This window comes from Pogoniulus pusillus, chromosome 24, assembly GCF_015220805.1.
Source record: "Pogoniulus pusillus isolate bPogPus1 chromosome 24, bPogPus1.pri, whole genome shotgun sequence".
Classification (NCBI taxonomy): Eukaryota; Metazoa; Chordata; class Aves; order Piciformes; family Lybiidae; genus Pogoniulus; species Pogoniulus pusillus.
In genome coordinates this window covers 8,790,863-8,802,517 of record NC_087287.1, presented here as the reverse complement: position 1 = coordinate 8,802,517, position 11,655 = coordinate 8,790,863, and the positions used below count along the sequence as shown (strand labels likewise).

Genomic DNA, 11,655 nt, shown 5'->3' with positions numbered 1-11,655 from the left:
GGCACCGTGATGGGCACCAGGGGTGGGTAGAGGGCACAGGGGGTGTCCATGGGGTGCTCCTTCTTCCTGCTATGTTGAAGGCTTGTGAGGTCCATGAGGTGCTCCCTTCTTTCAGATAGGTTGGAGATCCTCAAGGTGCTCTTGCTCCTGGGTGGGGTGGAAGTTCATGGGTGGGCATTCTCTTGGGCAGGTTGAGGTTCTCCTTCTCTTAGGTGGGATGGAGGTCTGTGGGTGGGCCTCTTCCTGGGCAGGTTGAGGTTCTCCATGGTCCTCCTCCTGGGTGGGGTGGAGGTCCATGGGTGGGCCTCTTCCTGGCCAACTTGGAAGTCTCCAAGATGTCCGTTCTCCTGTAGGCTGAGGGTGGTCTATGGGGAGGTCTGGGCAGGTTGGAGGTCCCCTGGGTACTACTTCTCCCAAGTGACCTAAAGGTCTATGGGTTGCCCCTTCTCCTGGGCAGGTTGAGGTTCTCCAGGGTGCTCCTTCTCCTGGGCAAGTTGGAAGTCCATGATGTGCCTCTTCTAGTGGTTGAGCTGGAGGTTCACGTGGTGCTGCCCCTTCTCCTGGGCAAACTGGGGGGGCATGAGGTGCTTCTCCTGCTTGAGCTGAAGGTCCACGTGGTGCCCCTTCTCCTGGGCAAACTGGGGGGGCATGAGGTGCTTCTTCTGCTTGAGCTGGAGGTCCACGTGGTGCCCCTTCTCCTGGGCAAACTGGGGGGGCATGAGGTGCTTCTCCTGCTTGAGCTGAAGGTCCACGTGGTGCCCCTTCTCCTGGGCAAACTGGGGGGGCATGAGGTGCTTCTCCTGCTTGAGCTGGAGGTCCACGTGGTGCCCCTTCTCCTGGGCAAACTGGGGGGCCGTGAGGTGCCTCTTCTCCTGGATGCCCACGGGACACATCCTCTCCCCCCAGCCCCACACCTAGCTGGCAGCATCGAGGGTCTGAAATTTCTGCCGCAGGTCCCTGACCAGGCCGTGCCGGGGGGGCTCGGGGGGTTCGGAGCCCTCGTGGGGCTCGGGGCACCGGCGCCGGTACTCCTCGGAGGCCTGGTAAGCCTTGCAGCGCTCCACCACCGCCTTCAGGCAGATCTTCTCTCGGGTGGTGGGCGAGCGGATCTGCACGTAGCTCGGGGTGTCGCCGGGCGCTGGCAGCCGCTCCAGCACCACCACCCTCTGCCCCGCGCCCAGCGGAGCCTCCGCGGCCACCCACAGCGCCCCGTCGCTGCCGTGCCGCGCCGGTGCCGCGTCGGGGCTGGCGCTGGCACTGGCACCTCCGCCGGCTTCAGCGCTCCGGCTCCGGCCGCCGCCTCGTTCCTTCTCGGCCGGCCGCCCACCGCGGCAGGGCCCTTCGGGTGCCGACCGGCTGCGGCTCACGGGTGGTGGCCGCGGGGCACCGAAACGGGCACGCAGCTCCCGCACGTCTGGCCAGGCGAAAGGCTCGGCGCCCACCGGGCTGGAAGGGCTGCGGGGGGCGAGCGGGGAGGGGGTGGCCAGCAGCCCCGCGTCGTGTGGCACAGCCGCCGAAGGGCTGCCGACGTGTGGGTCCCCGTCCTCAAGTTGCAGCGGGGGGCGCCGGTGCCCACCGGCGCGGCGGCTCTTGATGCGGAGGCTGTACTGCCGTGCCAGCTGGTACACCTTGGTGCCAGGGTGGGGGTGGGGGGGTGTCAGGACGAACCGTGGTGGCGGCCCAGTTGGTGTCCCAGCTGGCGTCCCCGTTGGCGGCTTGGCGGCCACATCATCGTCCTCTTCCACGATGAGCAGCGGCTCGGCAGGCTGCAGCCCGTTCTCCTGGCACGGCTCATCCGGCGACGGCTCCGGCGATGCCAGCGGTGCCGGGCGGCTGGGGGGGTGGCTGGGGGCGGCTGGGGGTCGCGGGAGGGCGTTGAGGCGGGTGACAGAGCTCCGCACCAGCCCCTTGGGGATGAAGGAGAGGCTCTCGCGGCGGCGCACGCTGAAGCTGGCATCGCGGTGCTCGGCGTGCCCGTAGTAGCTCCTGATCTTCTCCAGGAGCAAGCGGTCCCTGCTGGAGAGCGTCGATTCCCGGCGAGCTCCGGTGAGGGGTTCGGGAGAAGGGATGGTGCTGCGGGACCCCCCGGGCTCCCCACTTTCCATGGGGCACATTCCATCCAAGCTGAGAGCGCTACCACTGCGGCTGGCCAGCGCCAGGCTGCTGCGGCGGGACAAGGTGCTGCCGCCACCGAACCGCTCGGCGATGACGCTGGCTTGGTCCAGCACCGAAGGTGGTAAGATGCTGCCAGCAGCTCCTTCTTCTTCTTCCTCCTCTTCTTCCTCCTCCTCCTCTTCCTCACTGCTCAGCCCCTCCGCGGCACGCTCCGGCTCCGCGGGCAGCACGAGAGTGTCCACTGAGGGTGGGGGTTCAGGTGCCCCAAACCCCTCAGAGTGCTCCCTGGCGCTACCAGCCTGGTGAGGGGTGGGTGAGTGGGCACTAGGTCCCTGGGGACCCCCGGGTGGGGGCTGTGGGGCTGCACTGACCTTCTCACAGCTCCCTGGCCCCCAGCTGCTTGGCCGCTTGGGTCCCTCCAATGCCAGCAGGTGTCCCCCAGCCTGGGTGAGAGCAAAAGTGGGGTGTCACAGGGGGTGCCAAAGGGATGCCACAGGCTGGGAGGGGACTGCTCTCAAGTGGGAGGTGAGTCCTAGGCAAGCTATGACTAAGAACCCTAGAGCAGCCCCAGGAGCAAAAAGAGAGTTGTGGGTGCCCCGAGAGTGATGTAGGGTGCCCTGGGAGTGATACTGGGTGCCCCAGGGTGCCCCGAGAGTGATACTGGGTGCCCCCAGGGCGCTGTAGGGTACTGTGGGTAGCACTGGGGGCCCTCCTGGGGTGTTGGGGTGTCAGGATGGATAGGTGGGTACCTGCTCCTCCTGGGGTTCCACCAATAGGTCTCTGACTCCAGGCAGCTCCTCCTGGCAGTTCTTGCCTAAAGCTTCTTCCTCTTCCTCCTCTTCCTCCTCCATCACACCTTCAGCCACTGCCCAGGTTGGGGGGTGCTGGGGGTTGTCCCCCACCTCCAGTAGAGCCCCATCACTGTCCGCATGCTGCTCAGGGTGGGGGGGCAGTACCAGGCTTAGTGCCCTGTGCCTCCACCCCCAGTAAGCAGTGTGCCAGAGCTGGGGGCCACTGGGCAGCCCAACCCACCCTGTGTCCATGGCCTTACCTTGAGCCCTGCCAACCAGAAGAGAGAAAAGCAGAGGTTAGAGGGGGGAGGGTAGCACCCCAAAATGCTCCCCACTGCAGCCCTTGGTCACCCAGTGCCACCCCAGCAGTGCCAGTGCCAGCTCACCTTGCTCACCCAGTTGCCGCAGGATCTGCTTGCTGGGCTCTGTGGGGAGAAGTTTGGCATCCAAATGGGGCGATGGTGATGCCATCCCGTGTCTCCCAGCCCCACCAGTATCCCCAGTTCCCTGCCCCAGTTGGGGTCCCAGCTCCCCACCCGACTGCCTGCGCCCCGTGTGCCCGTGCAGCCGGTCTGGCAGCGTCTCCGCACGGTCACGGCACTGGAAGGGCTCTGTGGGGACAGGGACACCCATCAGAGCCACCGCCACCCAGTGCCCACCACCCCCACAGGCATCTGTGCCACCCAGCCCTGGGGAAGGGATGGTGGTGGCAGTGATGGGGATGCCAGGGACACCTGTCAGTGCCATCACCAAGTGCCACCACCCTGTGGGCATCAGTGCCATGCAGTCCTGGGGAAGGGGCAGGGGTGGCAGCGGTGGGGACACTGGAGACGGGTGGCTCTCACCAGACTGCCGGCGGCCCTGGCGCGGCTCGGGCACGGCGTCACCAAGGGGCTGGCAGGACCAGCTCTTCTTCAGGCGCTCAGGGCTGCAGCGGGGCAGGCGTGGGGGGTCTGTGGGCACAGGGGTGGGGGTAGTGACACTGAGAGGCAAAGTGGGGACAGGTGAGGGCAGGGAGGGGGGCACAAGCTGATGGTGGCACTCACAGAACAGGTCCATCTCCAGGATGGCTTCTTTAGCCTGGGGTGGAGAGAGGACAGAGAGATGGGGTGGGGGTGAAACCGGGGAGCTACCTCCCCCCTCCTTACCATGCCAGGTTTGGGGGGGGGCACTGGTGCCAGCCTGGTGCCCATGTCCCCTGTGACCTCACCTTCTGGGGAATGATGGCATGGTGGTTCTCCAGGATGAGCCTCTTGATGTGGTGGGTCCAGATGCGCTTCTCCTCCACGCTCTTGGCCTGGGGGGGGATAGGAAGGGGGGAGGGGGAGTGGCATCAGGTAGGTGGGGGTCCCTAAGGTGCTACCTTGCTCCATCCTGTGCCCTCCACCCCTCACCTGCAGGTTGTGCTGCTGTTTGCCATGCTTGTAGTGTGCCAGGCTGAAGCAGAGGGAGTCTCGTGTGCTCTCGATCAGCATCAGTGAGGAGCACTGGGGGCAGAGGCTGTCAGAGACCCCCCCAGCACCCACGAACCCCCCAGCACCCACGAGCCTCCCATCCTTGGCACTCACTGGGCTCCCCAAATCCTCAGCACCCACCAGACCCCCTCTTCCCCAGCATCCAGCACAACCCCAGCACCCACCAGACTACCCTGGGCTCCCATCCCTGGCACCTCCCAGTCTCTCTCATCCCTGGCACCCACTCTGGACCCTTCGCCCAAATATCCACCAGCCCCTCTACCCCCTCCCAGCATTCCCTATCCCTGGCACCTCCCAATCTCCCACATTCCCTGGACCCTTCTCCCTAGCACTCACCAGTCTCCCCATCCCCTCTCAGTCCTTCTCATCCCTGGTACCCACTCTGAGACCCTTTTCCCCAGCACCCTCCGGTCCCTGCCATTCCCTCCCAGTCCTTTTCACCCCTGGCACCCACCCTGCACCTTCTTCCCCAGTACCCACCAGTCCTCCCATGCCCACCCAGTCCCTATCACGCCTAGCACCCACCCTGCACCTTTTTCCCCAGTACCCACCAGTCCTCCCATGCCCACCCAGTCCCTATCACCCCTAGCACCCACCCTGCACCTTTTTCCCCAGTACCCACCAGTCCTCCCATGCCCTCCCAGTCCCTATCACCCCTGGCACGCACCCTGCACCCTTTTTCCTGGTACCCACCAGTGCCCCCATGCCCTCCCAGTCTCCCCAGTCCCTGGCACCCACTGGGATGTGGCTCTTGTAGACGTAGTGGTCCCCCCGGCGCTTGGTGATGAGCAGGGTCTTGTCGAAGAGGAAGACGGCGCGCTCGTGCCGTACCCGCTGCACCCTGAACGTGCCCTCCAGTACCAGCTCCCCATAACTGGTCAAATCCGGACCCTTCCAGCCCAGCAGCAAGGACTGGATCTCCTGTGTGGGGATAAGGTCACATCAAGGCAAGCCATCGCCACGGTGGTGCCCACTCGGTGCCCAGGCGGTGCCCACCTGCTGGCGGATGGCATGCTCGTGCTTGCGCTTCATGTCGTTGATGTACCAGGCGACGCAGGTCATGGTGTCGATGGCCTCCAGCACCACCTCGTAGTCCTCCCCTGACTTGTGCTCAAAGTGCTTGGCGATCTCCTGCCAGCCAAGGGCACGGTGCCACGGTGGTGCCAACCGGGCCGGCGGTACCGGTGATGGGGTTGTGTTATGCTAGGGGATGGGGAACTGCAAGCCTGTGGCAAGGAAGGGTGCCTGTGCCATGCTAGGAGCTGGGATGTGCCAGGGAAGGGTGCTTGTGCCAGGAAAGGATGCATGTGCCATGCTAGGGGCTGGGATGTGCTAGGAAGGGTGCTTGTGCCATGCTAGGGGATTGGGATGTGCCAGGGAAGGGTGCTTGTGCTGCAGAAGGGTGATTGTGCCAGGGCAGGGTGCTCATGCCATGGCAAGGAAATAGGTTGTGCCAGGGAAGGATGCTTGTGTCATGCTAGGGGACTGGGACATGCCAGGGAAGGGTGCTTGTGCTGCAGAAAGGTGATTGTGCCAGGGCAAGGTGATAGTGCCAGGGCAGGGTGCTCATACCATGGCAAGGAAATAGGTTGTGCCAGGGAAGGGTGCTTGTGCCATGCTGGGGAACCAGGTTGTGCCATGGAATGGTACTCATGCCATGCTGGGGAAACAGGTTGTGCCAGGGAGAAGAGCCATGCTGGGTGCCTATGCCAGGCCATGCACTAGGCTGTGCCAAGCACCTGAACCATGTCATGAGCTCACATCATACCACATGCCCATATTGTGCCATACTGGGTACCCATGCTATGCCATATACTTGGACTGCACCAGGAAACATGCCATGCCAGGTGCCCTGGCTCTGCCAGCTCCCTGTGCCACACCAGCAGCCTAAACTGTGCCAAGAACTCATGCTTTGCCCAATCCCTATACCATGGTACCATGCTGAGTGCCACTACCCCACCAGATACCCACACCAGGCTGGGCACCAGCTCACCTGGAGCAGCAGATGGTACTTGAGGATCCTCTGGACAGGCTTCAGCAGGTAGGCACCAAGGGGCAACGCATGGCGCAGCCGCTCCTGGCACTCACGCAGGAACCGTGCCTGCACTTTGCTCCTCATGCACTCTGCCAGCGCTGCCACCGAGCTGTGGGCATGGAGAGGACTCATCCCCATGCCCATCCCCGAGCCCACCTCTGTGCCCGCCTGCATGCCCACCACATCCCCCTAACTCACCTGGGGTAGTTGTTGCAATACTGGGTGTAGATGGCAAACTCCTGGCTCTGTGGGCAGAGAGAGTGTGGTGAGAGCCTGGCACAACCCTGTGCCCCCTTAATGCCCACTATTGTACCTGCTCTTACCCGAGTGACAAAGCAGACAGCCACAGCCACGGGATCATTGGCACAGCTCTCCAGGTTCTGCAGCAGAGTGCTGGGAAGGGGGATAAAGGGCACAGGGTGATGGCAGCCCCACAGGAATAGGGTGGCACCAGCTGTGCCCGACCCGGTGAGTGGCACAGGGGGCACCCACCTGCTGAGCTCGTAGATGTCCTCGATGTTGCCAAAGAGGGCGCTGACCTGCTCCGGCCGCAGCACTGGCTCCTCTGCATCGATGATCTTGCCCAGGTAACCCTGCCAGGCATCACGGTTGGCACCAATGCCACCAACTGGGCACTCCCAAACCCAGCTCGGGGAGATGTGCCCCCTGGTGCTCACCTCCACGATGCTGCGCAGATCCCGGGCGTAGGTGCGCTCCGACTCCACGATCTCCAGCACTACCCGGCCCAGGTAACTGGCCTCAGTTGTGGGGCCGCCAAAAGGTGCCAGGGCCTGCCCACTGCGGGCACCTGGCCACCCCCCCGGGGAAGCATTGTTGTTGCTGTTGTGCAGCCCCTCGCCCCACGGCTCGGCCCTGGCATCGGCCGGGTCCTCCATGGCACGGCTGGGTTCTGACAGCGGGATCAGAGCAGGGAGCTGCAGGCAGGCTGGCACCGGCATGCCGGCATCCCCTGGCACCCGTGGGTCTGCAGGGGAAAGAGTGGCATCATTAAAGGGTGCCACGAAACCCACAAACGCTGGGCAGAGTTTGGGGGTTCGCAATGCCAAGGGGGTCCACCTGATGGCCAAGCCCTCAAGGTCAAGGGATGCCAACATCCCTCAACCTCCAAAATGCGCAGCTGTGGCTGGGCACAGCTAGATGTTGGCACAGCCCACCACAGACCCCCATCCATCAGGACCCCGGGACTTGGGGGTTCACTCTCCCTCACCTTACTCCAGTGCCAGGTGATTGCACCCCAGAAGCTAGGAACCAAGCTATTAGAGGAGGTGCCTCGGTGCCACCAGTGGCACTAGTGCCAACCCCCCACCCCCTGGCACCCTAGAGCGGGACTGCGTCACTGTCACGCCCGTAGGACACCTTCCCGGTGAGCTCAGCCACGACTCGCCCTTCCGGGCACCGACCACTCCCCCCTGGCACCAGGATCCTCCTGGGCCACCCCGAAACCTATTGGTGCCACCCAATCAGTCAGGACACCCCAAAACCCACCCCATTAGTGGCAAAGCATGCCAAAGCGGCATGGGCACCCCACCGCTGGCAGGCTACTGAGCCCACTTGTCCCAGCGGGGTAGTGACCACAGGGACGGTGACCTTCAGCCAGGCCACGTGCTGGTGGCACATTACCACCCAAGCCCCTCGGCACTGGGGGTGCCAGCAGCCAACCGGTCAAGCCGGTTCCTGCCAGCTCCTCCCCGTGCCCGCTGTGCCGTGCTCACTGCTGCCGCTGCCACCGCCCTCCCCACCACTTTCCCGCGCAAGCCAAGGGCACCCCTAGAATCCTACTCCCTCCCCCTTAAGCTATGCCACAAGCCTGGGCACCTAGGTGCTGGCAAGGCTGAGGCACACCCTTGGCACCCCAGTTCTCGATGGTTTGGGGAGCAGCATCCCCCCGAACCCCTAATCCTTCAGCCGCAGGTCTCCTGGGGAGATTGGCACCAGGAGAGCAATCAACCTCACAGCCACCCTGGCCCCAAGCCTCACAAGCATCTTGGCACCAAGGGGGCACCCAGCACAGTGTCCCCTCTGGCACTGGAGAACCAAAACCCACAGTGACGCCACCGAGGGAACCGAAGCTCATGGGCACCTTGGCACTGGCAGGCACGCCCAGCCCTGTGGGCACCCTGCCTGAAAGGGACCAAGCATCATGGGTACCTTGGCACTGTGGGGAGCATCCAGTCCCACAGTGACCCTGGCCAAGGAGACAGAGCCCCATTGGCACCTTGGCACCAGAAGGGGCACCCAACTCTTTTGTCACTCTAGCAGTCAGGCACCCTGAGTGAGGGGCCTGAGCCCCATGGGCACCTGGGTACTGGAGGGAGGATCCAATCCCACAGACACCCTGGCACTGGGTAGGGGGGGCATCCAACCCCATCCCAACCAGAAGACCCCAAGCATCCACCCTTATCAGGGCCCCCTACCCATAACCAAGGGGACAAGCGGGGACACCCAGGTGGCACGTACCCATCATTTCGGGGGTGAGGTTGGCACCCCAAGGGCTCCCCCATGTGATGCCCAGCCGGAGATTCGCAGGCACCGCGGCTCGTCCCTGCTGGCCGCCCCCGGGCTACCCTAATCCTCTCTGCAAGCCGGGATTACGGCGCCGGCCCCACGTCACCGGCACCGTGGCCACTCGCCCGCCACCACCAGCCCACCCCACTAGGCACGGGTTGCCAGGCGTGGAGAGGGTTATCCTCTTACCCACCCCCCAGCACCACCGTGGTGGGCACGCTGCCGGCCAGACCCCTCCAAACCCCCCCTGTAGGTGACCTTCACCCCACTGCTCTCGGTCACCCCAGGGGGCTACTGCAGACACCACACACCCCCCCACACAGTGCACCCTGGTGGGCTCCGTCACGGCGCCCACTGGGAGAACTCAGACGGGGGCTGTGGTTGTGCCAACCAGTGCCAATAAGAGAGAGGTTGAGTTTTCTCCCCACCGTGGGATCACCAACCCCGTGGCACATTCTGGAGTGGGAAATGGGGGTGCAAGACGCGAGCCGTGGCGCGTTCCCAGGGTCCCGGCATGGCACTGCAGGGCACTGCAGCGGGCAGCTGGCCGGAGCACAGCCAGCACGGCAGAGCCATATAAGGGAAGGAGGTTCACCGATTCCAGCAGTTTTCCAGAGCTCCCAGAGGCCCTGGGAACTGGGAAGGTGGCAGCCGCCTCCAGTCCGCAGCTGCCATGGCTCGCTCGGGCACAAGGCCGCCGCTCCCGGCAGCGGCTGGCACCGACGGTGCCCAGCGGCGGGCACAAGCTGGCTGTTGCTGCTCCTGCTCATGGGCTTGGCACGATGAGGGTGCCCCCCATGTCACAGCAGTGTGACCCCACACCACCGCGGTGGCCACCAGGCTGGAGCAGAGTCCACAGGGCACGGTGGCATCGACCCCGCGGGGCTGACAGAGCCTCTGAGTGCCCGTGGCGTTGACGGCCACCAAATGCCACCGGAGGGGCGCAGGGCACCCCCACGACAGCGCAGGACCTCGTCCAGCCCCAGCCCCGCGACGCACACCCTGAGGTCACCCCACAGCCACGGCCTCTGCCCCGCACTCCCGCACCCCTCCCCTCCCTGGGCTGCCCTCTAGTCCCAAGGCTGCCAGCCCAGGCTGTGCCCCAGCACCCCCAGTTCCCGGACCCACGGCTCCTGCCCCACTGGGACCCACAGCTCCCACCTCATGGCACCCACAGCTTCTGCCCTACTGGGACTCAAAGCTCCCACCCCAAGGGACCCACAGCTCCTATCCACTGGGACCCACAGCCTTGGGTACCCCAGGACCCACAGACCCTGCCGCATGGGACCCACAGCTTCTGCCGCATGGGACCCACAGCTTCTGCCCCACAGGACCCACATCTCCTGCCCCACAGGACCCACATCTCCTGCCCCACAGGACCCACAGCTTCTGCCCCACGGCCCCCACAGCTCCTGCCCCACGGAGACACACGGTGCCAGCCCCACCGGCACCGACAGCACGGAGCACCCTGGGACCCACAGCTCCTGCCCCACGGCGATGCAACGGCTCCCGCCCCACCGGGCCCCACGGATCCTGCTCCACCGGCACACCCATGGCCCACAGCGTCCGTTCCACCGGAACCCACGGCTCCCACACCACCACCACTACTCACGCTACCGGGGACCCCCGGGGACCCCCGACTCCTGCCCCACCGGGACCATCGGATCCTGACCCAGTAGGATCGACATCCCACTCCCCACCGGGCCCCCAAGTTCCACTCCCACGGAGGAATCCCGGGTTCCGCTCCCGCCGTGTCCCATTCCCACCGGCGCAGCCCGGGACCGGACTCACCGAGCGCCGCCGCTGCCGCCCCGGCCCGTCCCGACCGTACCCGCAGGAAGCGGCGGGAGAGCCCCGGGGGCGGGGACAGCCACCGCCCCGCCCGGGCTGCTCTGGCATCGCCCCTGTCCCCCTCCCGCTCCCGGACGCGGTACCGGTGCAGTCCCGGACGCGGTACCGTGCACGGCCCCGGTGCAGTGCCGGGCACAGCGCCGGAGTCTCCTGGACACGGTACCGAGCACAGTCCCAGTGTGGTCCTGACCCCTGTCCCACAGCTCTCCTGGACGCGGTACCGGGATGATCCCACATGCCCGGACACTGACGTTGTCCCGGTACTGTCCCCAGCATGGCCCTGGCACTGACCCGGGGGGTCCTGAGGCACGGAACGGGAAGAGCCCGCACCCTGCGGGGCACCCTGCGGGGCACCCTGCGGGGTCTCTGCTCCAGCCACGGGCACCCCCAGGTCTCTAGCCGAGGGACCGTGGGCACCCTGACAAATTCCTGCCTCAACCGCAGGCGACATTTAGGAGGATCCCACTGTGAAGGGACATGGGCACCTTGTGGGTTCCCCACCAAGCGGGGGGCACCTCCCGCCCCGAGTACCACCGCCACAGGGCAGAGGTAAGGCACAGCAGGCGACACCTTCCCCTTGGGGCAAAGGGATGTCCCCAGCGATTTCTTCGTCATCACATCTGCCCCCAAAGCCGGCTGGCACCAGACTCCGCAGCAGCCTGGGGTGCTTCGAGCTCCCCCAAAATAAAGACGGGGGCGTGGAACTAGAGCCCCCCCCAGCCCACGTGTGGCATGCTGGTGTCCCATGGCACCTGCCACCCCCAGAATAGGGCCATTCTGCCAGCGGGTGGCTGGGTGCCTTGTGCCGCTGGCACCAGCCTCGCACTCAAAGGCAGGATTGTTCCAGGCTGTCTGCCCCTGG

The 11,655-nt window shown here is 65.3% G+C and overlaps 1 protein-coding gene across 1 annotated transcript; it reads right to left on the bottom strand.

The window, feature by feature from the left end:
* Positions 1-72: 72 nt before the first annotated feature.
* Positions 73-8,978, bottom strand: PLEKHG3 (pleckstrin homology and RhoGEF domain containing G3). Its single transcript, XM_064163403.1, has 17 exons — positions 8,895-8,978; positions 7,094-7,401; positions 6,909-7,009; positions 6,740-6,809; positions 6,615-6,661; positions 6,375-6,525; positions 5,378-5,512; positions 5,120-5,302; positions 4,301-4,393; positions 4,117-4,203; positions 3,953-3,986; positions 3,752-3,859; positions 3,443-3,517; positions 3,293-3,331; positions 3,167-3,174; positions 2,865-3,047; positions 73-2,558 (listed from the first exon to the last, which is right to left on the bottom strand). The coding sequence occupies exons 1-17, from the start codon at positions 8,899-8,901 to the stop codon at positions 915-917; spliced, it is 3,273 nt and encodes a 1,090-aa protein (XP_064019473.1). The 5' UTR covers positions 8,902-8,978; the 3' UTR covers positions 73-914.
* Between the last annotated feature and the right edge of the window lie 2,677 nt (positions 8,979-11,655).